The sequence below is a fragment of the Dendrobium catenatum genome, unplaced genomic scaffold (assembly GCF_001605985.2).
Source record: "Dendrobium catenatum unplaced genomic scaffold, ASM160598v2 original_scaffold_50655, whole genome shotgun sequence".
Classification (NCBI taxonomy): domain Eukaryota; kingdom Viridiplantae; phylum Streptophyta; class Magnoliopsida; order Asparagales; family Orchidaceae; genus Dendrobium; species Dendrobium catenatum.
This window is the reverse complement of record NW_021369109.1, coordinates 228,390-256,211: the sequence shown is the minus strand read 5'-3', so window position 1 is coordinate 256,211 and position 27,822 is coordinate 228,390. Positions and strand designations below refer to the sequence as shown.

Sequence of the window (27,822 nt, the reverse complement as noted above, 5' to 3'; positions counted from 1 at the left end):
GCCCATATACCTCTCTTAAGAAACATATATCAGAATTTAAGCTCTTATGACTCCCGTTGCTAGTATATTAGAAAATATGCTCTTATGACTCCCAATGCTCAACACATATCAAATATTCAAATTTTTATAACTCCCTATGCATTTAGAATAATAGAACTTCTTACAACATCCGATCTCTACAGAATCATACATTTAAAACAGTTACGTGCATTTATAATTACATTGAAATAAATAAATGTAAATAAATTAATTTCAGAAATACACAGTGCTTTATCTGTAGGCAATAAATTCAGCAACTGAGTATAATTTTATAGTTTCAGAATTTCATCAGTTTACCAGGGATTGTTCAAAAAATTATTTTGATGCTTTAATTATACTTTAGCATTATTTTATATGATCAAAACTATTTTTTAATTCGCCAAAAATAGTACACTTTTTAATTTACCTAATGAAAATTTTGCAAAAAATATCTAAATACTCATAATGATCAAATCTATAATATAGAAAGTTACATGGTGAGGTGTGATGTTATCCCCATTTCTAGGCTATGAATTTATAATTTAAATTTGGAAATTTCTAAAATATTTTTATTTTTTAAAAATTAAGATAAACATGATGTAATCTACCTTGATCTGAACAACTTTCTGAGTTGGACTGATAACAAAAAATAGACCAGAGTCTCTTGAAATGAACTTTCTCTCTCTAGCAAGCTCTTAAGGGGGGAGGAAATGGATTTGATAAAATGAAAATAAGTGGAAATTAATATTTTATAAAAATTTGATCTAGTGCCATGGTGCTCCGGACAACGTTGTCATTGCGCTGATCCAGATCAATTTAAATGACCTAAATCCAAGAGCTTGGCACTGCAACACTCCCCACCTAGAGCTGCAACACTCCTAAGGGAAAAAAAGATTTTCTATTCATGCATACAAACTCTTGGGACTCAATTCAGAATAGTTCCAAACACGTGCATACGAAACATTCACAGACATATACAAGAAGTATAAATGCAAAAATTCTATTACATTGCCCCTACCAGTCCGGATTAGAACAGGTGCAAGTGCACCTTATCACAGTCAATACCTTATATATATATATTATTGTGAATCCAAGCATGAAGGATGTGGTATGCTTATTCTGAATAAATAGTAACATAAGTCTTGCATGATATCTTCTGCAAAATGACTAGATATGCTATCTTAATTGTACTGTACTAGCGTAATGTGGTCTTTATGCAATTATTGTTATTGTGTCGAGCTTCTAGCTCTCTTTATGGTTTTTTATATCTATTTCATTACCTGCTCGTTTCTTTTGATGCTTTTAACCTGTAACCATCTACTACTTGTCATTTATTGTAGGTCTGTAGCATTTGATTCCCTTTTAAACATGGACTGACATTTCTGACAATTTTTCTTTAGCTGGCGTTGCAAGTGGCGCAACGAGAGCTGCTCTGACACAGCACTTCTCACTTGAGAATAATGCAGCAGATATATCTGCCAAGGTAATGTGGAGATTCTATAGTTTTCTGCTGTTTAATTGCTAATATAATTACTTATTTCCATTTTTAAAATATTTGCAGGAGGGTAGTCAAGAAACTATAGCAACAATGGTTGGCATGGCACTAGGAATGCTTCTTGCTCATCTTACAAGGGGATATCCTCTGGCAGTATGGGTTTCATTCCTTTTGCTGACTTTTTTTCATATGTATGGTGAGTAAATGTGCCATATTTGTCATTTGCCAACATCCATGCTACAGATTTTGCACCTTTCTTCGTTGCTTTTTATTTTTATTTTTAAAGTTTGCTATATTGAAAGATTAGTAAAGCAAGAGACATACCATCTCTCTGATATTTACTCACGAAGGTTGACATATCACTACATTACTATGAGGACCCAACATTATACTAGAAATGTAAGAAATTCAGGGGCTGTTTGGTTAAATTACAAAGTGTTGTAAAGTATTCCAAATATAGGGGCTTTGAAAATTTTGGTGTTTGATTGGAATACAAAGTGGAGCAAAGTAAAGTAAAGTAAATGTAGTGTAAACCATTTTAGCTCATTTTTAAAGTAAATCAAACTCAACCAGTTTTGAGCAAGAACCGTTTACACCACAAGCAAACTCGCTTGACCACTGCCGCCACCCGCTGGCCACCACCGACTTCCGTGAACACCCATCACCACCACACCCACCGGCCACCACCACCGCGGCTGCTAGCGACCACTACCCATCACTGGCCACCACCACTACCGGCAGCTGCCACCGCCACCGCAATCACCACAGTCGTCGGCCACTACCATTGCAAACTGGATCCGCCACCCACAGTTGGAAACCACCCCACCACTACTGCCATCTTCCCTGCCGGTGGACACCATTTTTGGACTTTACACTACATTCATTATTTCAAAAAAAAAAAAAAAAATCATTCACTTGTATTTACTTTACATTCATCCAAATAACTCCAAATCTTCCCTGCCGGCGGACACCATTTTTAGACTTTACACTACATTCATTATTTCAAAAAAAGAAAAAATCATTCACTTGTATTTACTTTACATTCATCCAAATAACTCCAAAGTATTCCTTTTACACATCATTCCTTTTTTAGCCAACCAAATAGCCCCTTAGGTATTCTTGTAATAAAAGATGGAGTTGGCCAATAAAGGCACTTAATCATATTATTGCTCCACATTAGATTTTCCTGGACAAATGATTAAATCTTTCAAGCCATGAGAATGGTTCTAGCATCACATACTATGCAACATAGGGTGCCAATTTCTTAGTATAATCTGTGGTGTGGTTATTTTTATATCATCTATACGTCATTCTCATTTTTATTATTGTCATGGTTTCTTTTTTATCCCTTGGACTTATGGTTGGTTTTTTTTATCAACTGGGAAATTGAAGATTTTCAGGAGAGGCTATATTCTTATATAATCAGGCGGCTTAATTTGATGTCTTCTTGCTTTCTAATTTATTTTCACAAAAGTTGTTATTGTTTTAGGTGCATAATGTTGAAATATCTGTTGAGACTAATTTCAATGTAGTTGTATAAAATACAGCAGAACAGAGAAGATGTAGAAGGTATAGCAGAGAAGAGCAGACCAGAAACAATAATGTAACTTTTTAATTAAACAATACAGAATATTGTAGTTACATATATACTAGATAAGAGACAATTAGAAGTAATTACATAAATGCCATTCAGTTAGTTAAAAAGTAGCGGTAGAGATTTGATCTGGTGAAAAGGTAGCCATGTGAATTCTACTCTGTAGCAGGTGAAGATGGCAGACAACATGAGCTGAGTCATCAGTAGGAGGGACTAAGGAGAAAATAAACTTCCCATAGGAGTAGCTCTATATACCCCCTCACGTTGAGAGGGATCACAGACCGTCAACTTGTCTCCGAGAGAGGCGAAGGCAGCATTGGGTAGAGCTTTTGTTAAAATGTCTATTATTTGATCTGTGGAAGAATGTGTTGAACTTTGAGAATAGCTGATTGAATGGCTTCGCGGATAAAATGATGATCGATTTCTATATGTTTTGTCTGTGCATGAAAGATCGGGTTGCTGCGGTAGCTGCGGCAAGAGCTCTGTATCTAACCTCTGTAGATGATCGAGCAACCGTAGTTTGTTTCTTAACACTCCATGTAATAAGATTGGGACCGAGAAAGACACAGAACCCAGTCGTAGATTTGTGATCTTCGACATCACATGCCCGATCCAAGTACGAGAAAGCCTGAAGCTGAAGTATGCCGCGTGTGAGAAGAAGACCATGGTTGGAAGTGCTCGTAATGTGCCTGAGTATGCGTTTAAGTAGAAGAAAATTGCAGTCCAATGGCTTGTGCATGTATTGACAAAGTTTATTTACAACAAAAGCAATATATGGGTGAGTGGATGTAAGATATTGAAGCGATCCATCCAATTAACGAAACAAGGTGGGGTTATGAAATGGCTTTTGCAATTCGGGTGCCATTGGGATTTTTGAGGGTGGTGGGTCAAGAATTGGTTTATAATGTGCCATGTCAGCTTTGTGGAGAAGGTCCGTGATGTAGCTATGCTGAGATAGATGGTAGGACTGGTTTGTTGAAGTGACATCTTTGCCAAGAAATCTGAACAAGGTGTTGAGATTGTGCATTTGAAATTGCAATTGCAGCTTATGGAGGAAATTATAAATGAACTGTTGATTGTTGTCAGTGACCAATTAAGATGTCATCAACGTAGATGAGAAAATATATATGAATATTATTAGTCTTGTAGATCATGAGAGAGAGTTTACAGAGCTGTAGTGGAAGACTTGGAGTGCAAGATAGGATGAAAGAGTTGCAAACTATTGACGTGGAGCTTGTTTGAAGCCATAGAGGGCTTTTTTAAGTAGACAAACATGATTAGGATTTTGATTATCTTGGAAACCTAGTGGTTGAGCCATGAAGACCTGTTCATCCAAAGAACCATGAAGAAAGGCATTTGTTGGAGAACTGGCCACTGATAATGAAGATAAAAAGTGCGAAATAAACGATTGGTGGGAGACTTAGCAACGGGACTAAAAGTCTCATGATAATCAAGCCCACATTCCTGTTTGAAACCTTGAGCGACGAGTCGTGCCTTGTACCTTGCTATGGTACCGTCAGAATTTTTTTTGAGTTTGAACATCCATTTGTATCCAATGACATTTTGGTGTGGTTGGGGTGGGAAGGTGAGATACATAAATTGGGAAAGAACTTTGCAATAAAAGAAACTATCGCTGAATTGGGATGACCCAAACGTTAGTGCCAAATACTTGAAGTGGATGGAGTAAGAAATGCAGTTGTAGGAGGAAGCCATGTGTTGGAGCTGATGCAGATGGGGTAGAGACTGTTAAGGCAAGCTCCTTGGACTAGATATTGTTGAGTCTTCTGATCCTTGATAAGATAACCTGAATAGTCCAAGAGATAGAACAATTATTATCTGCAGCAAGCTTAGAGATAGAGAGAAGTTTGTGGAATTAGTGAGGAACATGAAAAATGGAGTTTAGAGTGAGCATACGAGTGGGGGTCGGTAGAAGGCCTTTGCCAGAATGAGCAATAGGTAGAGTTGCACCATTACCAATCAGACCTTGATTGGAGCCGTGATAAGTAAGAGGCATCCTGTAATGAGTGGAGCTCAAGTGTCAAGTGAGTTGTGGCTCCACTGTCAAGATATCACTTTGCATATGAGGTTGAGGATGATTTGACAAGCAAGGCATGGGATGGAGGGATATACTGCATATTTGCACAATGCCAACATGAGAAGGTTGAGTGGCCTCTTTCTCCGCATATCTGACAAGCATCAGGTGATTTGGGTTTGTTGCCCTTGGGAGAGACGCTGGGGTTGGACGGAGAATGGCCATGACCACGAAAATATGCAGAGTTGTGACCTCGACCACGTCCCCTAGTGGATGCAAGCGTAAACTGAGTTTCAGTGATGGCAAGGGAATCGATTAGGGAGAGTTCTTTGGAGCATCTATGGCAAGGTTAACCTCATCACTACAGAGTAATGAGTATAAAACATCTAGAGAAATGGGGCTAAGCTTGGTTCTAATTGCAGTCTTGAAAGCTTGATAGTTTGTGAGCAATCCATTTAGGATATATAAGATGATATCTTCGGTATCAATCTGTCCACCAGTTGCTGCAATGTTATCCACTAGTTGTTTGACAGTAGACAGATAATTTATCAGGCTGGTTTTGCATGGTGAGCGAGTGAAGCTCGTTCTTGAGTTGAATAACTCTAGAACGGTTTGTAGAGAACAGTCTCCGCTTAAGTGTTGTTCAGATAGCATGACATGAGTCCAAGTTAATGATATAAGGGAGCAGAGAGGAGGAGATGATGGAAAATAGAGCAACAGATAGATTTTGGTTGAGAAGAAGCCATTGAGTACAAGAGGATTTAGCGTTAGGGGATCAATATTAGAGAGGATATGTTTTGGTGGGCATGGAGTGGTGCCATTAGGGGTGTAAGTGAGCTGAGCCGGCTCGAGCTCGACTCGTTTTCCAACTAACGGGCCGAGCTCGATAATGGCCTAAACTCGACTCGACTCATTTGCACCCCTAAGTGCCATCAAGGTACCTAACAAAACCATTGGCGAGAAATAACTTGTGTATTTGAGTTCGCCAGGTGGAGTAGTTGTCCGACAGCAGTTGGGTGATATGGGAGACTAAAAACTTTAAGGAAGCAAGGATAGGGGTTTCCGTGGGATTAGTCTGACTGATAGCAGGAGACGAAACATTCGTTGACGAGGCGTGAGGTGTATCCATTGCAACCACGCAAGCTTCTATGATACCATGTTGAAATATCTGTTGAGACTAATTTACATGTAGCTGTATAAAATACAGCAGAACATAGAAGAAAAAGGTATAGCAGAGAAGAGCGGAAAGGAAACAATAATGTAACTTCTTCATTGAACAGTATAGATTACTATAGTTACATATATACTGGATAAGAGACAGTTAGAAGTAATTACATAAATGCCATTCGGGTTAGTTAAAAAGTAGCCGTAGGGATTTGATCTGGTGAAAAGGTAGCCATGTGAATTTTGTTCCCCGAGTGATCAGTAGGAGGGGACAAGGAGAAAATGAACATCCCATAGGAGTAGCTCTATTACATAATTGATTTATTTCAAATTCTATGTAAAATGAAATTCAATGCGCAGACAATTAGTTATATGATTTTTCATGCTTTCAGATATCTAAACTTTGCATTTAGTAGAAAAGTATTATTTTATCAATGATGTTGTTATTCATCATGTTTTTTCGGATCATCAAAATACGAGGAATAATTGTTAAAGTTTAGTTTGTGATCTATGAATTGTATGTGCTTTCATAATATTGTGCATCTCATTGTAGTTCAACAATAAAAAATGACCCCAAGATGCTCTACATTAGATTGGTTATGCTAATTTTGTGCTCAAGTGTCAAAGAATTCTCTAGTCGAGATACAAATATGGATTGTTGGGGTACTTGGAAAGTATTCCACCTATGACTAACATTTGTAGGATTATCACATCTAATGATCTGCAACCCTTTCACACAATCTAACAATCCTGAAGAGGAATCTAATATGGAACTAACACCTGCCATGGTTTCACTTTTGCACAACATAATGCTAAAACGCCTTCTATGAGTCTGCCTAGGAAATAGAGACAATACACATCGTCAATCGTCATTAGGGTGCCACACACCTTCTTGAACCTTCACGTTTCTTTCAAAATAGGAATTTCAGGACTTATTGTAACCCTGTTTGCTACCATTACTTTGAGACCTTGTTGCCCTAATGAGAGAGACTATATGGTCCCTCATGATCAGTGCCACGATGAAGAGTACATTGATGTCTCAAGGAGAGTCATGGTAGATGCCTATGATGGGTTGATGGCATGTTCGAGGCTGATGCAGTTCTTGATTGGTCATGCGAGATTAAAGATTTCATAAAAAGGTACAACATGCCGAATGCCTATTGCATTAGAGTTGTAAAAATGAAATTCGTAAGTTCTTTCAGAAGATTTATCCATCTTGCATACCAAGGATTCATAAGCCGTCTACAGTGTTGTCCATTGGATTATGTGTAGAATTTAGAACTGCATTTAAAAATTTTCTCATCGTTATGATTGGTCCAAAATCCAATATTTAAGTATTTTTTTGTCTGCTTTTCCATGTTCTCTTTCCTATGTTTTTTATTACTTGATCTGGAACAACTGTAGCCTTATTTTTTGTGCTTATCAGCTTCCAACCTTTATTTCAGCAAATTACAAAGCTGTAAGGTGCCTTTCATTAACAACGTTAAACAGTAAAAGAGGTTCCATACTGCTGCAGAATTTCATAAAGAATGGCCAAGGTAATCAATGAACTATTCTTCCTGAATGGAGCTTACACAGAAATGTACTGTGTATGCCAACGTGAAACTTCACAATTTTTTAAAAGAGATGACAAATTTAGGGCAGATATTTGCTAACTAAAAATATATATATGTTTGAATGTAAACTCTTTATTCTAAAAGTAGTGCATATAGCTCAGTTATAATGGATATAAGGAGTTTTTGGGATGAGACTAAGATTTTAAGAACTCTTAGTCATTGAACTTTGATTTCTCACTTAATAAGTCTTATGAGTAATTGAGTCATAAGTTTTCAATATGCTGTTTCAAAATTGCTTCACATGAAACATTTTTAACTTTAGTGGAAAAAAACCTCACATATTCCTGTTGGCAGTCGTTACACCACAGAAGGTTTCAAAGATGGAGCATATATTTCCTTCCTTGGCTAATCCATGGAGTTCAAGTAATGGGATATCACTACACCGGCGTGTATACCTGGGTGTCAAAGTCTCTGGCCTCAATCATCATGACATGTGAGTTCCTAAATTCTGATTTTAAACTGCTCTCATGAAGGTAATCTTTACTCTATAGTTGAGATGAGAATGAAGTAATTATTTCATTCTGTTTTTATGCATGGCAGGGTGGAGCTTTCAGGATCAACTATTTCTCACTACAAAAAAGGTTCACCTTTTAAAAATATTTTTTCAAAGTGACTTTTACTGAATTGAAATGGTGGATTTTACATGTTACAGCTAAATATTTGCTGTTGGAGAGGGAAGGTGTTGTTCGTGCTATAATCCATAAACAGGCAACACCAGCTGATATTTTGCAGTCCTTCATTCATGCTCTTGTCCTGGCAAGTCTTACCGAGCAAAGCAAGGCAGTGCACATTGAGAGTCGGCTGTGGATGGATGAGAATTACAATGATTTCATAACAAAGGTTTTACCTTTTATTACGCTTTTTAGATTCGAATCAGCGTTTAAAACATAGAGGAATTTACTTGGCACAAACCTATAAGCATATTGCAATCTCTATCATGTTCGTTTTCTTAAGTATCATCTTTCATATGATCATATCTTCCATCTATTCCTACCTATGAAATGATTAGCTTAAGGTTCCGCTTGGGGTGGCTACAATTATTTTAAAATAGTTAAGAGTTGTTGTAAAAGAACAATTTTTTTAAAAAAAGATGAGGGTATTATAAATATTCTCTTTTGAAATAATTTAACAACATTTTTATAGCTATCACATTCAAGTAAATCTGGCTGTCAAAAGCTGCTTCTCATTACAAAAACTTTTGAGGAGCAGCAAAAAAAATAGTGGTTAAATAGAAGTGTGGCAATAGTCTAAAAAAGAAAATAATGAAAAAGCTGCTGCAAACGGACCCTTAGACTTACCTTATTTCTTGGTTTTACAGTTGGGCTAGCTGATCTCTGAAACAAAATGTTAGGCTAAAAAAAGTGAACATTGCGTGTAGGGAAATCAGTATGCTGTTGAATGAGATCTGAAAGTTTTAACTCAACGACAACTTGACCATTTAAGAACTGTTAAGCTGATGCCACTTCTATGATTGATTTATTATTACTTGCTATTAGGCTAAATACAAATAATACAACACCCAGTTTGAATCATCAACGGCCTTGAAAGAAAAGACATAAGAAAGCTGCATCTAAAAATTGCAGTGCTCAATCCAAACAACTAGCTAAACAACAAGATTACATAAAAAAGGATGAGCATGTAAACCTAAAAACAAAACTGCACTCAAAATGCCAAAAATATCACCCATTTAATCATCACAAAGTAAGGCAGCCCTGGTAGTAACTTCCCAGATGGCCATCCACGGGGAAGCATAGAGCTGGAGAACGCTATTCCTAAGATATATCCATTAATTAATAGAAAATTTCTACTAAAACAATGGTCGATTGGCACGACGTTTCATGAAATCAGTCCAAACACCGTTCGCTAGCAAAATTAAACTCACCAGTGTGTTTAAAACACTTAAATCACAAAAGAAGCGTCTTTCATTCATGGCTCAAGAAGATGACGAATGCACCAAACTATGAGCGCTTTGGTGCATGAACTTTTCTGGACGACCTCCAATAGTGAAACAGGTCACACCGTTGTGTTCAAAATGTGAAATTAGCGAAAGGAGATTTCTCGTGAGTAGATCAAGCGAATGCGATAAAAACGGTTAAATCAAGTGCACAATGTTATACAAAGTTATCCGAACGGATGTTTTCGGCCTTAGTTGCAAAGAGGTCCTATAACCCTAAACCCTAAAACCCTAAACCCTAAACCCTAAACCCTAAACTTGAAAGTCACCTAGACCCTAAACCCTAAAAACCCTAAACCCTAAACCCTCTAGTGTGTGAGACTAGAGGGTTTAGGGTTTAGGGTTTAGGGTTTAGGGCAAATGTGTACTAGAAGAACCTTGTTAGGCTCTGATACCATAAAGGGTCCGGATCAGTAATTAAAGAGGCAAAGGAATAGACTATTCTAAAATTTATGCCACAAATTTTAAAGAAACAATACTGAAGTAGATTAAAACAAAGTAGGAGACTTACAAAGTAGGAGAAAACTTCAGCTTATGATGGCTGTGTGTTTTCTTCCTAGTACACTTTGGCTTATATAGCCATTTTAAAACCAGATACAGGTTATCAAAACCAGGGGCGGCCCATGATTTTGATTAGTGGAAAGTAAAAGTTACAATAATGCCATGTGATTGTGGCATAGAATAAAGAGTACTATTGCCATGTGCTGTTGGCATACAATAATGTATCGGGAATCTTTAGATAGTGGTAGTAATTGGGTGGTTGTAGTGAAGTGGGCCCACCATTGCTTTCAGATGAGGTGTTTGTATGATTGATTGGTCAGTGCTTCAATCATATCAATTATGCCAGCTAAGCTTTCTTCATGTTGGCGCAGTGGTTGGAACAAATCTGTGTAGCAATTATCCTTGGTGACGAGTCGACGGCAGTATTATGTCTTGTTGGTATAGATCCGTAGTAGATTACGGAGCTCATTAAGGACAATATAGGTTTGTTCTGTTTCGACTCGTCGAGCTGCGCCTCTAAGTTGGTCCAGCTGCGTGACTTCAATGGGGTACTGAAGTGTTTGTCGTAGTATTTCTCGATGTAGGTATTCTTTTCGTAGGATTGCATGTTCCTGAATTGTTTGCTTGGGTTTGGGTTGATCATGATCGGTAAAGATTCTTCGGAGTTCCTCAGCAGTGGGATCTGCTGTTCTTTGTTGAAAATACTCTTGTGCAAATTCCTTGTAGACTTGTGAATGATCATCAGAGCCTTTTCGCGTCATTCGTCTTCCAAAATCCTTTGCACGAGTCTGAGCCGGTTCCTTTCAGCTCGATGGGATTCTGTATTCCATTTGCTTGGTTCCATCCTGTGATAAAATTTTGTGAAGAATGACTGGATAATGTTCCTGCCCAAATAACAAACGTTAGTCGTGAAAGGTTATCGGCGAGGACGTTGTTTTTGCCTTCTATGTGCTCAAATCGTATTGTCATTCCTAGTCCGTTGATGTAGTCCGTAAAAGATAGCCATCGAACTCTGGAGGGTTTGTGTGCTGCTGATTTGTTGTAGAAGGCTATGATTGCTTGACAGTCTGTTCTTAAAGTTATCTCAGCTTTATCCAGATAATGAATTTTTAATGCTTCCAATGTTTTCATACACGCATGAATCAAGGATCAACTGAAAAACAAAACAGAGCATACAAACACCTCATCTGAAAGCAATGGTGGGCCCACTCCACTACAACCACCCCATTACTACTACTACCTAAAGATTCCCGATACATTATTGTATGCCAACAGCACATGGCAATAGTACTCTTTATTATATGCCACAATCACATGGCATTATTGTAACTTTTACTTTCCACTAATCAAAACCATGGGCCGCCCTTGGTTTTGATAACCTGTATCTGGTTTAAAATAACTATATAAGCCAATATGTACTAGGAAGAAAACACACAGCCATCATAAGCTGAAGTTTTCTCCTACTTTGTAAGCCTCTTACTTTGTTTTAATCTACTTCAGTATTGTTTCTTTAAAATTTGTGGCATAAATTTTAGAATAGTCTATTCCTTTGCCTCTTTAATTACCAATCCGGACCCCCATTCGCAAAAAGGACCACGCGAGCTAGTACAAAACATCCAAATTACTCGAAAAGGATGTCTATATTGCCTTGGTGCCAACACACTAAAATCGGGTTGGAAACTAGCTTACTCTTCATTCTGATTGCAAAGATTGTAAAGTTATTCCGAATGAAAATTTATGTACCCAACATCGATTATTAGTTTTGGACTTTAAGATAAAGGAGCGGAAAATAAAAAATAAAGTAAAATGATTTTCTAATATTAAATGGGGGCTTTTAAAGAATATTAACAAAAGTATTTTTGAGAGTAAAATTTTAGATCTTAAGATTTTGTCTGTGCATGAGGATGCTAATGGTATGTGGGAAAAAGTGACTAGTAATATTAAGATTATGACAAAAGATGTCCTTGGAGTTTTGAATGGAAAAGCTCCTAATAGTAAAAATAGTTGGTGGTGGAATTCAAATGTGCAAGAAAAGATAAAAAATAAGAAGATTTGTTATAAAAATTAGTTTAGATGTAAAAATTACGATAATCGGAAAAGATATACATAGGCTCGTAAGGAATCTAAGAAAGCTATTTGCGATTGAAAAAACTTAACTTTTAATGATTTTTATAATAGATTATATACTAAGGATGGATAAAGATATGTGTATAAGTTAGCCAAACAAAGAGATAGGAGTAGTAAGGATTTAGTTCAAGTGAAGTGTATTAAAGATGAAGATAAAAAAGAACTTGTTTTAGAAGATGATATTCAACAAAGGTGGATGAGATATTTTGCTAAAATTTTTAATGAAGATTGTGAAAATACAATTGACTTTCGTGACTTTAGCACCTTAAATGAAAAAATATATTTTTTGTTTTTATCGGCGTATTAGTAAAACCGGAGTTAGAGAGACTTTAAAGAAAATGAAGTGTGATATTCCTATAGAGATGTGGAAATGCTTAGGAGATGAAGAAATTTCTTGGCTTACTAAGCTTTTTAATACTATTTTGAAGACTAAAAAGATGTCAAATCAGTGGAGAATGATTGTGTTAATTCATATTTTTAAGAATAAAGGTGATGCATAGGAGTGTGCGAATTATAGAGGAATTAAGTTAATGTGTCATATTTTAAAATTATGGGAGTAAGTTATGGAGCGTAGGTTGCGGCGTGATACTAATGTTTCTCAAAATCAATTTGGATTCATGCCGGGTAGTTCTACTATGGAAGCTATCCATTTATTGAGAGGTTTGATGGAGAAATATAGAGAGAATAAGGAGGATCTACGTATTATATTTATTGATTTGGATAAAAAATATTATAAAGTTCCAAGAGAAGTGCTATGGAGAGTTCTTGAAAAGAAAGGAGTTAATAACGCTCATATTCAAATCATTAAAGATATGTATGTATGAGCTATTACTTGTGTTCAAACACAAGGTGGTTTGACCAAGTATTTTCCTATTTCAGTTGGATTACATCAAGGATCATCCTTAAGTCCATATCTTTTTGCTTTAGTCATGCATGTTCTCACTAGACATTTGCAAGAGGATGTACCTTGGTGTATGCTTTTTGCTTATTATATTCTTCTGGTTGATAAGACTAGAGAGGGAGTTGAAGGTAAACTTGAATTATAGAGGTCAACCTTAGAGTCTAAAGGTTTTCGCTTGAGTTGATCTAAAACTGAATATATGGAGTGTAATTTTAATAGCAATAGACCTAGTGAGGAGATTGTGACTTTGGGCGATCAAGTCATTAATAAGAGCACATGTTTTAGATATATTGAATCTATTGTTCAGAGTGATGGTGAAATAGATGGGGATATTATCAGCATTACTCAAGTTGGATGGTTGAAGTAGAGGAATGCATCGGGCTTGTTGTGCGATAGAAAAGTCTCCCTCAAACTTAAGGAAAATTCTATAATATGGTGGTGAGACCTCACAGCAATGCTTTATGGTGCTGAATGTTGGCGATTAAAAGAGAAGCATAATACTAAGTTAAGTGTTTTAGAGATGAGGATGCTTAGGTGGATGAGTGGCTTTACCTTTAGAGATAGGATACGAAATGAGCATATACGTGAAAATGTTAGAGTAGCTCCAGTGGAAGATAAGATTAGAGGGAGTCACCTTAGATGATTTGGCCACATTAAACGGAGGCCTTTCGATGACCTTGTTAGGAAATTTGAGGTATTAGATTTGACTTATGTTAAGAAAGGTAGAGGTAGACCTAAAAAGACTTGGTTAGAAAATATTTGAAATGATATTTCTTTATTAGATTTAAATGAGAATTTGACTTTTAATATGACACAATGGCAAAAAAGGATTCATGTAGCCGACCCCACGTAGTGGGACAAAGGCTTGATTATGTTGTTGTTGTGGTAGTTAGCCCTAGCCGCCACCGCCCCCCACAAAAACAAAATTTGACCTTCACCAGGGAGACCGCCAAAATTTTAACTAAATTTGGACCCAAATTCATACTATAAGGATTTGAACTTGTAAAGAATTTACTAACCTAATCAAACTAAACTAAAATATAAATTAATGTAAGAAGCAAAGAAAGAATTGAAATGAATGAGCAGGGAACATAGATTACATGGAACAAAATTGAATTAGAAGGCTCGCCTGAGCACAAGTAGAAGACGAGCATAAGTAAAACATCAAAAGAACCCTTAGGAAACCCAACAAAACTCAAGCTAAACGTATTTGAATGTGAGAAGTGAATAACTCCCATTCCCTTCATATTTATAAGGGAGGGAGAATGTCATGTGGGAATTGCCATCATTAATTAAAAAAACTATAAAATGATAATATTAAAGCTTAAGAGTATGACATGTGAAAAATGTGTCATGCCCGCCCTATATCTGCCCCCCATATTCAGTCCAATTCCGCCTTTTTCGTCGCCAGATCCGTAACCCCCTTCATGTAAGCAGACAGAAGGTGATACAAAAAAAAATCTCCAAAGTTGTAAGATTTATCTAATTGGTACTTTTACATGAATTTTGACCGATGAAAACCAAAATTTATATGATTGGTACTTACATGAATTTTTTAAGATGACTCGCTAATTCTGTTGCAAAAAGTCTCAAACTTTGTGCAATGAAGGCGAATAATATAACAAAATTCGGATATTTAAGGTCATGTGCATGTATCCCGAGGCCGTTTTCAAACTATACTAAAATTGCCTCGAGAAACATGCAAATGCATCAAGCACATCAGATGTTGCACACAAGCGTCATACAGATGCACTGAAAGTTATAGAATTACACAACAAAAGTACGTTTAAAAATTTTGATGAAACAATCACTCTTCTAAAAATGGCGTGTTTGCATTTGCTCCGGTAGGTGCTACGAAAATGCAAGCTTTACGTTTGAGAATGTTGTGTGGATTGAAAAATTATATATTAACTTTCAAATTTTTTGTTCCGAAAATTTGTGTCTCGGCCTCTCCCTATCTTTTTATCGACGAGGAGAGTTTTAATGGATTGGGTTCTGAGGTAAATTTTTGTAAGATAATTTAGCTTTCAAGCCATCTTAATGAAGCGAGACTTTGCTAATGAGAGGCTGAAAATCAAATATGTGAAACTTATTTATAAAAATTGGGATGCTTAAATATTTCATAGAGTTGCAGACAACCTGAAGATTTAAAATATCAAAGAGTTCGGTTTGATTAGGGGTATGCAATGAGAATAAAATGGAACTTTTAGCAGCAAATCTGTAGACTAGACATATTTCTAAAATGAGTCAAAATATCTTTGAGGGCTTGAAGGTTATTTGTATTAGTTTTCACAAAAATCAAAGATCATTAGCAGATAAGAGGTAAGAAAGATAATAGTTCTCAATTTGGATTCCGACAAAAAAGTTATCCTTAATGTAGAAATCCAAAATATTTTAGAGGCCATCCATCACAATACTGAAAATATAAGGTGAGATGGGGAAACCTTATCTTAAATCTGAGAAATTAAAGAACCCTTCAAGCACCCCCGTAATGCATAGGAAGTAATGCATGTTATTAATTCATACTTGATCCAATTAATAAAACTATTAGGAAAACCTTTTTGGATCATTCTAACAAAGAGGAATTCTTTAGAAATCATGTCAAAGGCCTTAAAAATATCCAACTTAGTACAAAGCCTCTTGTCTTTGCTATCCCCTTGAAAGTCATCCTACAATTCCTTAGCTAGGATGATGCCATCTATAGAGATTGTTTTTTTAAGGAATTTAGTTAGGGTTTGGTGAATAATATGTGGCATACTGTGCTTTATTCTCAAGGCAAGAGTTTTTATTGTTAGTCTGTGTGGAATTTGATTGTGTAGATCAATTGAGTTGTACTGTTGCCTTGTATCTCAGCTCAATTTGTCGAGTTTGTGATGTGATGCGTTTGAGAGTTACACAAGAACTTTAAAAGATAATCAAATATTAGCTTCCACGAATTATTTCATCAAAAGTTTGTTTGTTTTTTTTCCCCTTCTTCCGTACAATGCCCTGGCATTGTGTTCCCGAGTGCCTAGCATTGATCGACGGAGAGAATAGCGCCACGGCGCTCTAGATTCGACGTTGTAATATTGTGTGATGTTGCGGCGCTACGGGTTTGAACGCTGCAACATCATGATGACAGAGACTTAAGCACCGCAACGTTGCGAGGAGAACTGGATAGTTTTCTTTCTTGTTTTTCTAAAGGGTTGCATCCCTTGGTGTTATTAACTTGGTTTCTCTTGTGTTTTGAGTGTGAAAATGGTGTAAGAGAGAAGAGAAGCAAGGAGAGAGTGAGAGAGAAGAGAGATTTGTACTTATTTCTCCCCATTATCATAGTGGATTCGTTGGTGTGGTGTCGCTCAGTTTTTTTTTCTTCCTAATTTTGAGTTTTTCCACGTTAAATCATGGTGTCCTTTTACTTTCCATTGCTTTTACTTTTTTATTTGTTTCGTTGCGGTGTTTTCTCAATCCCCAACGTGCAATAATCTTGTAGAAGGCATTGCAAAGGAAAATAGGCTTGAAACATGAAATGTTGTCAGCATGAGCAGATTTAGCGATGAGAACAATACCAGTGGCCTTGACTTTGATTGGAAGGTGGCTATTCCTGAAGAAATGTTTAACAGCATGGTATAACTGATTACCGATGATAGAACTCAAAAGAAAAACCATCAGAGCTAGGAGTGGCATTCTTGGCAGCAGAAAAAAATGGCATACTTGATTTCCTCATCTATCATAGGGGTAGTGAGAGCTGAAGGTACGGTGGAATGGTATTTCCAGCAAGCGAAGACTGAGAGATATTCTGAATTAAAATTTGACTGTTAAAAAGATTTTTGAAATGAGCAATTGTAGCTTGAGCCATAGAGGTTGAGCAAGTAAAAATCTCCAGAGATTTAGAGATCTGTTTGATGCAATTATAGTTCCTTTCCCCTCTAATCTTACCATAAAACAACATAAGGTTCTCGTCACCATGAGATAACCATTTGGTCTTGAAGTTCGAGAGACTCATTTATAGCCTTACCATTTGCCTTTAAAGTGCTATTTTGAGGTTCCTTGTTGAGCGTTGAAAGACAAGAAAACTGTCTACTTTGGAGATTTTGGATGGTGGAGAAGATATGATTAGAGGAGAAGGATTGATTTTAATAATGTTTTTCAGCTTTTGGAGTTTGGATTATAAGGAAAAGATAGGTCTCCTTGCATTTGATGAGAGAAAGAGGTGAGAAGAGCTTCCCAGAAATTAGGGAGCTTAAGGAATCTACTACTTTTATTGGGAGGAGCCTGGTTTTGTAAAATAAGAGAGTGGTTAGAACTCGTAGCAGTTTCAACTCTGTAGAAAGAGAGAGGGAAGATGTCTACTCTAACCAGAAATCATTAATGAGTATCTTGTCCAGCTTAATATGAATTCGGTTTTCAGTCTTTTAATTAAGCCAGGTGTAAGAGAACCAAACCAAAGCAAGATCTTTAAACCTGAATAAAAAAAAATCATATTATTGAACTGTCAGAATTTACTATTTTAAATGGGGGTGCCTCGAGATTTTTCATTTTAGTTTCTCCAGCAATTGAAGTCCCCCGTGATGATCCATGTTTGATTCATACTAGCAGCAATATCCTTAAGATTATTCCATAATGTTGTCATTTTCATCATAGAGTTGATAACTCTGCTGATTTTCTGAATGGTTTTCGATGGATACAGCTTCGTTCTGCAGGATGGGAAGTTGAGCGGCTTCTGATACCATCTATCGTTTGGAGAGCACAGTGGGATTATGTTTCAGCTGAACAGAAGATCAAATAGTTAAGCCCTTTGTTCTCAACCACAACTTCTTGAATTTTGTAGTCAGAAATTTGAGTGGAATGAACCGCCTTACTATAAAAATAGATATTTTAATCGCTCTTCTTCCATCCAAACAGAGCTTAAAATTTTATTATTATGGAAGCATTTTTCTTCTAATTAGCCGTCCATCGAAGCCAAGGCTTTGGGATGATTTTTTTAGTGTTTGGTAATTTTTTTGTCAACAATAATAATATCAAGCATTTATTTCAATACATGCGGTTCATTACATGAAATTTTTTTCTCTATTGTGTTATATTAAAAATTAAATTTCATTTAAATCTATTAAAAAAAGTTCATTTTTAATTTTTTCTAGCAAAATATTTTTAGTTGTAAAAAATATAGTTTTAGTAAACTTTTTTTTTTTGAAAAATAATAAAATAATAATAAACAAACAGAAATTATAATTATAATCACGATCCGAAAAACTACGCCTAAAGCTGCTGAGCGTTATAACATTTCTAAAAATTCGTGAGTGAATATATAATCTTCTCCGGTCTCAAAAAGCAAACCCCCTCCAATCAAAAATATTTAATGAATGAGAGTAGAACCTCTTTAAATATGCAGAAGTGGACCGTCAGAACAATTGATTTGTAAATCAAATCATTCGGATATCTCCCATCATTTATAGTTTCATCAAACGTATTTTAACATTTTCATAATAGATTAGTTTATCATGTTTACATTTATATTCTTCATTATCATTATATATTAGCTAAGATTGTTTTACTTCTTAATACATCAAATATGAATAGTAAATACATAAAGGTCAGTTTTGTACTTATATGTCAAATAAAGCTGCTGGATAAGTTAATACAGTCCATCCAAACAGCAGTAACCAAATCCATCCAAACACTTGCTTACATATCACAGGCATAATGTATGACAGTTCAAATAAATTAATCAACGGGAAGAAAAAAAAAAAGTTGCAGCATGTAAAGTAGTAACTCAACCAAATTAGCCAGCAACTATCAGGAAGCTTCTGCAATAGGAAATGAAAATGGCCAAGGTGATTCTGCATGGAAGCTACCTGCACAGTTCAGTAAATCCTGACCATTTTGGTGCTGCTGCAAGATCCAGAGCCTCTAACTTTGCCATTCGAAAACCAATCTGCATTGATTTACTTGCAAGAGCTTGCATCCTGAAAATCGAGGACAATATTCACTGAAACAAGAACTATAGAGGGAAATTCAATAGAAAGTACTCAAAAGGAAAGGATACCCTGCCATCCGGGCATCCAAAAAGGTGCTACTAGTGCTTCTTCTATGAGAGCGCTTTCTATCACCACTGCTGCTGGCATTAGATGGCTTAGCTTTCATGTGCTTCTGCCTGTGATAATCCCAAGTCTTGGCCTTGGGAAGACGGTGGCGGTGTCCCCTCACTGTGTGGGAAGATGAAGTAACAGGTGGATCATAGACATTTGCTGCCCATGTAACACGCAGATTTCGATCGAGAGGTTTCCCTTTATTTGCTCGGCTTCCTTTAAGGGCAGATACAAATTTTGAGGAGTCCTGCAAATGGAATGGAATGGTATTCAAACAGTCGCTATTATTTATAGCTTTTTTCCAAGTCAATAAGATAATACAGATTTTATGAAGCCATTCCATCCAAAGTTTACCCAAGTTGTGTAACATTAAGCAAACAAGTGGATGGAAAAAATATAAAACAGTTGGGTGGGAAAATTGATTAGAATATTGCCTGAAGTTTAAGTTTAGGGTTTCTTCCTGAATTTCACAATAAGATCTACCAAATAAGGGCCATGCTGAGCAGAAATAAAGATTCCATGATAACTTATTCACTGTTATAATTAATTCCTTTTTCAAACTTTTGTAAAACAATTTTATCTTAACAAAATTATAACACCTCTCAATGGATGCTACATTTTACATTGCAAAAGAACCAGAACTACACAAGCCCAAGTGATCAAAGAAGCTGAATAAAATGCAGATGAGACTCATCAACTATAAAAAAACATATCTATGGGTTGTAAACACCATCAAATCAAAATAATGATACACAGAAACTATAGCAAGAGGCAGATAACAACAATTCCGATTTTATAATTCATTCATATTTATTCCGCACTTAATTATGCCTCATTTGAGTGTTACAATTTGTTAATTTCCCAACACCCATCCATGAACAATTTTTTGTTCTATTGATATATAATAAAAATTTACCTTTCAAGTATACACATTCTTTCATCATATAGTACTACCAAGACACTTCTATTTTAATCACCCTGTAGGAGGAATGTAAATATTCATATGATGCTAATCATGTTCTCGGTACAATACGACAAGACACATAAACATATTGTGCTGTAGGAGGAATGTAAATATTCATATGATGCTAATCATGTTCTCGGTACAATACGACAAGACACATAAATATATTGTGCCTAAGCAATATTCTATCTTCCAATACTATAAATTTCAATGTACTTAATCCATATCAATAAACCTATAAAACTTACACTCAGGTATTGATCTACTAATCCTAAGTCCACACACAAGAAGAAAAGAGAGAATAATTAAAAAATCGCATCTCCAATGGCAATTTATAATTTTTGAAAAAAAAAAAACAAGGCCTTAAAACCTGCTATTTTGTCTTAATATTCCTTGCCTATAAATAAAATGTTCAGCCATACATATAAGACAGTTATGACACAACATTCAACTGCCTGTCATGAAACTCCGGTGTTTTGATTGAATTTAAGACTTCCAAAAGTGAAAGCTTGACAGTAGAAAGAACCAATTTAGATAGAAGTGTATGAGGAAATCAATATGCAGCAGTAACAAAATAGGATGAATATGCAGATTAAAGTCATTAATTATAATCATTTCCTTCATAAGCTAGATTTTCTAGATGTTGTCAATACACAACTCACTGCAAATATGACATTTGAGATAAATTCTGATCATTACTGAAAGAAAAGAGTTGTAAAACTATAATATAAGCAAGATGAGTTTGTATTTGCATATTTCATCATCTAATGCATGAAAAAATATTCCACCATGATGGGACAACAAAAAAAAAGAAAGGTAGTAACCGCGTAAATCTCAAAACAATAATGTGATTGCAAAAAATAATAACTCAGCAATGTCCTATGAAATTAATGCTTTGTAGGCAATTAGAACTTGGGCTAATTCTGGTGACACTGAAACAATCACAATAACATAACCAGAACTTACATGAAGAGGCAACATGCTATCTTCTCCGGGATTGTTAACAGATACAGAATTTTCATATCCCAATTGTATAGTTGATAACTCTACTTCCGCAAATATTGAAGGGATTGATTGCAAAGCTTCGGAGCATAGAATTGCCGCACATTTACTCAAGTCCTTCAACTCAGTAGTATTAGGAGAAGAAAACAGCAGCGTTTCTTTGTTAGGGATTGAAGGGCAGTTTGTCTTTTTAACAAGCAGATTTTCACGATCTTCAAGCAGCAACTCATCCAAATCATCTTCATCAGAAATCTCCAGTTTTTCCAAAAGTAAATCCATCATAACAATTTCCTTGTTGATACAATTAAGCTGATCTTCTCCTCCGAACGCCTGTTTGTGGAAAGGATTATTTTTACATGATTTGTGCTCAACAGCTTGGAAAATTGACTTATCGCATGATCCAATATCAGCCATTTTCATATAACTGTGATTAAAGCTGCAATGGAATCAGTTTTAGTAATATAATCTTTCTACAAACTTGCATATTTAACAAAGCAAACCAACATAGAAGATGTACACTTCTTTCAAAGAAGGCAAGCAACAAAGATGAGATTACGTAGAACATTTATAATAAGAGAAGATTTGACAAATAATAATCAAAACATGTATAATTAAAGAATGAAGTTTGAATGGGGTAAAATATGTCCAAAGTAGATGTCAATTTGAATTATTCATACTTCAATAAAATCACCATTTCTAAACTTCGTAAATGAAACTATGAAAAGGTCAAGAAAACTTATACATGCGCTGCTAGATACAAGAACAATTTCTTGTTGATGAGCTCCATTCTATAAAAGTATCCGAATTAACCAACTATAAACATTCCGTTAAAGAAATCCTAGAGAAACATAGCAATCTAAATCATAAAAATGGATAACAAGAGCATTATTTAAAAAAAAAAAAAATTAAACAGCTATACATTAAAGCACTTTCACCTTGCAATCAAGTATGATTCCAACTCCACAAACTGCTAGAGAAAAAAGAACCCAGAATTCAACGCAGCCAATCCAAAACCAAAACCTACAGCCGGAGTACCCTCAGATCTCAGATATCCCAGAAAAGATACAGGAGATAAGAACAGCTATTGAAGAACGCGCTATAAGAAAGAAAGATCAAGATCGACGTGAGAACCAACCGAAAACCCAATGTTAGCTAAGACTACTACAAAGACGATTCCATTTCTTAAGCTTTTTCAGACGATGGGAACAAGAACCAGAAGGGGAAGCAGCGATAACAATGACGAGAAAGAAATCGCTGATCATCGAAGGCATGGTAGACGATCCGCGACAACCAACGGAAACGAAATTGCAGCAAGGAACGAATTCCTTTACCGATCGACGGAAAGTTATTAGCCCATCAAAAAGAGAATGAAGATCGGGAAGAGGAAGAAATGGAATTAGGGATATATGCCTTCATATCATGAATTATTAACCAGTTATGAGTAAGGCATGTATTAAACTATTTCCAAAATCTGTAATGGATGATGAGACTATATCGACTATTGATCATGGATATCAATATTTTTTATGCATTGGCAATAAAGCTATGCATGTAATAACTCATGGATATCTCTACAAGAAGTGCAATAGTTGTCCTAATCTACTTGAATAATATCATTGAATGAGTTTGAGAGCAGAACTTTTCTAAGTGATCAAAACTGATGTAAATAAAAATATGTAAAGTTACTGAAAATGCAAAATATTTGTCATGATCACAGTTTTCAAGTATAAACTTCTACATTTTAGATTTTTTTCGATACTAATTTTATTCATGCATGTGGTTTTTTTAATCATTATTCTACTTGCTCATTTCTAATAGAAAGCCAAAGGTCTTTTATCAAAATTGATTTCTAAAAATGAATAGTGTCTGGGCCTGAATTTTTATAGATGAATAAAAAATAAAAGATTGGAACAGTTTCTGGACCGGAAGCATAACAGCATGGAGCAGAAGATTGACTTTTTTCCAGGAACTGTTATACATTGAAAAGCACACAGACTGAAATAACAGACCTGCACAAGGCCACCGAGATTATCTCTGAGATCCAAAACCAGGTAGGAAACACCATAATCAAGGAGGTTTTTCAATGCTGTCAATAAAGATAGCATCATGTGAATCGATACTTCAATAAAAGTAGTCACAAATAAAAGAACTCAGAGATATAAATAGAGGCAGCTACTTGCACAAAAAGAAAAAAAGATACAGTTGAAATTTTCCATCTATGCATAACCAGAACAAAAAAGGATTTATACGTCATGTGTAAGCCTTCGTTTGGGACAGCTTCTTTGACGCTTTCTAAAACGGCTTTCTAATACAAAAATTTTTCGAATTAGAAATTTTAGTACTAAAAAGTAGTTTTATAAAGTAGTAAAAAAGCTGTCTCAAATGAAGCCTAAGTCACATTGACAGCTTACATCCATTTGCAGTCAACATTAGGCCATTTTAGTTAATTTTCTATGTTCGTACAATCAAGCAATTATGCAAAACAAAAGTAGGAAAAAGGGTCATTAGAGAATGTCTTGATAATAGTTAGCTTTTGAATAACAGCTTTCACAATTATTCAAGGGCAGTACATAGAAACTCACAACAAAGCTGGCAAATTATGTTTATGTTCATTATCATATTTCTAAGATAAATTAGATGCAGTTCCTTCAAGAATAGACCATGCTTCACAATGGCCTGTGTTTTAAAAAGATTGCATTTAGATCCCTAGCACATTTTGATATCTTCAAGAAAGAGCCTCTCAATTTATGATCTTCAAGTGGGCACACAGGGTAACAATGTTAGCCAAATTCGGTTGATTCCGAGAAAGTGATCATTCAAGCAACCTATATGTGAATATTACACTTTTTTTTACCATAATACCCTTCCCAGATTCTTAAAATTCCGAAACTTTGTTTTGGATGAAAAATCTGGTGAAGAAAAAAAAAAGCAAATATCAGTAGATTAGGCTAAGTAAAAATCAATATTCTTGATACGTCATCACAAAATTATCTTGATTGGGCACGAATCTCGAGGCAAAATCAGTTTGGAAACTTCAAAAATTAAATTCGAGAGCATATGAACTCCGATTTCAGCGAGCTTATAGTCAAACTGAGCGTCTCGAAAATACGAATCCAACGACACCAAATTTGACCCAATCCGAGTCCAAATGGGTCCTAATCAAGGACCCGAAGCGCTATTGGAAGGTTCAAACCGTAATTTGAGTTACCAAACGGTCTCCGATTTTAACGAGCTTATACTCGAATCGAGCGGCTCGACGAGACAAATCCAACGAGCCCAAGTTCACTGAATTCCAACATCATTAAGGCCTTCAAATATCCAACAAACGGTGAATAATCAAAGGATTCGATATCGGTCGTCCATTCAAACCACTCCAAATTCGCCCATGATCTCACGCCTATTTACGGGCTATGCCACTCCAGAAAAACTATAAATAGAGCCCTCATTCTACACAAAGGTGACTAAAGTGAAGAGAGAGAAGAAGAAGGAAAAAAGGAAAAGGGGAAAAGGGGAAAGGCGAATCCTCTCCTCCTCGACCCCCGCTGGAGCTCTTCCTGCCGCCCGAACACGTCGGGATTCTGCGTTATATTCGGGAGAACGCAGGAATTCTTCCCAAGTTCCATGTGATGCTGAAATTCTTTCCAATTTGCAACAGAGTACCCTTCTGACGCCGAAACTCCGCCCAACTGAAGCCGGAGTTCTCCTTTGCCACCAACAGACGTCGGACTTCTACCTGACGTCAAACCTTCACTCTTCGCCAAGTTTCTACCTGACGTTGTCCTTCTGATCTTCGTCGTCAGACTACAGTCTTTCCGACCTCCGTCGCCCGCCGACTACGGTCCTTCTGACTTATGTCGCCCGCCGACTACAGTCCTTCCGACCTCCGTCGTCAACCAACTACGGTCCTCCTAAAATACATCGCCCACCGACTACAAGTCTTTCGACCTCCGTCGCCCTCCGACTACAGTCCTTCCGCCCAAACGAACATGTCTCTTTGTATTAACATCATGTAATGTACTCCATAAGCTGTACATCAAGCTAAGACCTTCCACCAAGGAAAGGCCTCATTTGTAATCGACTGCAATACTAGTGGATTCATTCAAACTGGGCTAGGCCCCGTGATTTTTCCCTCTTTTTAGGGGTTTTCCACGTAAAAATCTTGGTGTCTCATAAATACTAGACCCTCTCTTATCTGATTGCGTGCCGGATTTTCGTACAACGCTAAGACGATAAACTTTATATTTCTCTACCGCCGTGAATACTCCTGGACGCAATAATTCTCAAAACTTTTGCATTTGAAATATTTTACACTCTTTTTAATTCAAATTAAATAAAAAATTATCCAAAAAAAAAAAACTTTAAGCAAATTAATTCTAAGAATTGACAAAAAAAAGTATATTTAGATATTGGCCCTTTCAAAAAGATCTCTCATATAGCATACTATTACAAAATATAAAAGGTTTGTACCTTTACTTAATTATTATTGGTGAATAATAACTATTGCTGCCGGCTAGAAGGTAAGCGGTAATAGAGTTAGAAAATTTCGTCTCAGCATTGTATGGATATCCAGCACACAATTAAAAGAAAAAAAGGAACACCATAATTTTTACATGGAAACCCCTGAAAAAAGGAAAAAATCACGAGGCCACGCATAGTTGAAATGATTTTACTAGTGTTTGATTGAATTAAAAGTGACTGACTCGTCCCTTAAAGTGAAGAAGATCATATTACAATAATCAATCTTCGGGTTGAAATTTAGTTACAAACGGAGATCTGAAATCCGACGACGTTTGGTGGTTGGGCGAAGATACGACATCAATTGACGCTCAAGCTGAAATATGTTGTCAATCGGCGGTATGTCAGAAATCTGATTTTAGTTGGTCGTCGGGCATAAGTATGGAGTTACTCGGCTGTCGGGTAGAAGTCCAGCATCAACCGGCGGTTGGGCATAAGTCTAACATCAATCGGCGACCGGTGGAGATCCGATGACAGTTAGTGATCGGGCGGAAATTCGATAGTGGTCGAGGAGTTTGGTGGAAAGAGAGTTCTATTCCTTCTCTTTCTTGATTCTTGCTTGGGTTCTCTCTCATGAGAAATGAGGGGTTTATTGAAAGTTTTCTGAGAGTGACATAAACAGTAAATAGAAGGAAGATTGAGGGTAAATTGGGAGTGGTTTGAAGGGACGGCCGATGTTGATTTTCTTGATCATCGATTGTTTACCAGGCATTTGAATGTTTTTATGATATCAAAATTTGGCGATCTTGGACTCGTTGGATTCATCTCATTGAGTGCTCAATTCAACTATAAGCATGTCACGTTTGAAAATTGTTTGGAAATCCAAATTATGGATTGAACCTTCCAAATGCGCTTCGAGTCTTTGATTTGCACCCATTTGAGCTCAGTTGAGGTCGAATTTGGTGTCGTTGGGTTCGTATTTTTGAGATGTTCAGTTAGACTGCAAGTTTGCTAAAATCGGAGTTGAGATGGTTCCAAATTTAATTTTTGAAGTTTTCAACTCGATTTTGCTTTGAGATTAGTGCCCGATCAAGATAATTTTTTAATGATATATAAACTATAATTACTCAAATTAATATAATTTATGCTCTACCAAAAATCATCTTGATTGAACACAAATTTTTGAGGCATATTCAAGTTGAAAACATCTGAAATTAAATGCAAGACCATCTGAATCTCAATTTCAACAAACGTATAATTAAATTGAATGTCCAAATAGGCCCAAATCAAGGGACCAAAGTATATTTAAAAATTTCAAAGCATAAATTAGATAATCAAATGATCTATAAATAAGCTCGACGAGACGAATCGAACAAGCTCAAGTCTGCTTGTTTTCCAATGTTTGTCAAGCATTTATACTTGCAAATGATGTCAAAATTAAACAATCTTAGGATTGTTGGATTCGCCTCGTAGAACCGCTCAATTCGACTATAAGAATATTATATTTAGAGGCCATTTTGGCATCCAATTATTGATTTGAACATTTCAAATATGCTTTTGTCCTTTGATTTGTACCCATTTGGTCTAAGATTGGGCCAATTTTAGTGTCGTGGAGTTTGTCTTTTTGAAACTTTCAGTTTGGCTATAAATTTGCTGAGATTGAAATTCAAATGTTCATTTTTTAAGCTTTATTTAGTATAACTTTTTTATTACTTCTTAAAACATCTTTCTACTTCTTAAAGCAAATTTTTAATATAAAAAAATGCTCAGTAATAAAGCCCTCCCCAAATGAAGCCTTAATTTAGGAACTTCCATTTAAATACACCTCGAGATCATGATTTACATTGCCATTGACCGCAACTGTTCTTCAAATTTATATCAACATTTCCTCTATTATACACAACTCTCTTTGGCCTATTGGTTGAGAGCTT

General features: G+C 36.0%; 2 protein-coding genes across 5 annotated transcripts in view; one reads left to right on the top strand and one right to left on the bottom strand.

Moving 5' to 3' along the window:
* The window catches only part of LOC110102319 (protein root UVB sensitive 3), a 41,474-nt gene extending 23,055 nt beyond the window's left edge, over nucleotides 1-18,419 (top strand). The window contains exons 9-15 of the mRNA XM_020830623.2: nucleotides 1,419-1,501; nucleotides 1,580-1,709; nucleotides 7,749-7,841; nucleotides 8,214-8,352; nucleotides 8,460-8,500; nucleotides 8,572-8,759; nucleotides 18,072-18,419. Coding sequence (XP_020686282.1) covers nucleotides 1,419-1,501; nucleotides 1,580-1,709; nucleotides 7,749-7,841; nucleotides 8,214-8,352; nucleotides 8,460-8,500; nucleotides 8,572-8,759; nucleotides 18,072-18,170 — 773 coding nt within the window. The 3' untranslated portion in view covers nucleotides 18,171-18,419. The remainder of the gene's footprint in view (nucleotides 1-1,418; nucleotides 1,502-1,579; nucleotides 1,710-7,748; nucleotides 7,842-8,213; nucleotides 8,353-8,459; nucleotides 8,501-8,571; nucleotides 8,760-18,071) is intronic.
* Nucleotides 18,420-18,930: 511 nt separating this feature from the next.
* On the bottom strand, nucleotides 18,931-22,833 carry LOC110102331. 4 transcript variants are annotated; one of them, XM_020830658.2, is made up of 5 exons: nucleotides 22,572-22,833; nucleotides 22,372-22,456; nucleotides 21,401-21,872; nucleotides 19,428-19,717; nucleotides 18,931-19,347 (listed from the first exon to the last, which is right to left on the bottom strand). In XM_020830658.2, the coding sequence occupies exons 3-5, from the start codon at nucleotides 21,854-21,856 to the stop codon at nucleotides 19,233-19,235; spliced, it is 861 nt and encodes a 286-aa protein (XP_020686317.2). In that variant the 5' UTR covers nucleotides 21,857-21,872; nucleotides 22,372-22,456; nucleotides 22,572-22,833; the 3' UTR covers nucleotides 18,931-19,232. The 4 variants fall into 4 exon arrangements, with proteins under 4 accessions (XP_020686317.2, XP_028547519.1, XP_020686300.2 ...); XM_028691686.1 differs by having other exon boundaries at nucleotides 21,401-21,860; XM_020830641.2 differs by having other exon boundaries at nucleotides 22,372-22,833.
* Between the last annotated feature and the right edge of the window lie 4,989 nt (nucleotides 22,834-27,822).

What these genes read in the sequence shown, in the direction of transcription:
- LOC110102331 (XM_020830641.2), bottom strand. Translation starts at nt 21,856, where the DNA reads ATGAAAATGGCTGATATTGGATCATGCGATAAGTCAATTTTCCAAGCT. An exon ending in ATAGCATGTTGCCTCTTCAT is followed by an intron (nt 19,718 to 21,400) that starts GTAAGTTCTGGT and finishes TTCCATTTGCAG; the next exon opens with GACTCCTCAAAATTTGTATC. An exon ending in TTGGATGCCCGGATGGCAGG is followed by an intron (nt 19,348 to 19,427) that starts GTATCCTTTCCT and finishes CTCGATTTTCAG; the next exon opens with GATGCAAGCTCTTGCAAGTA.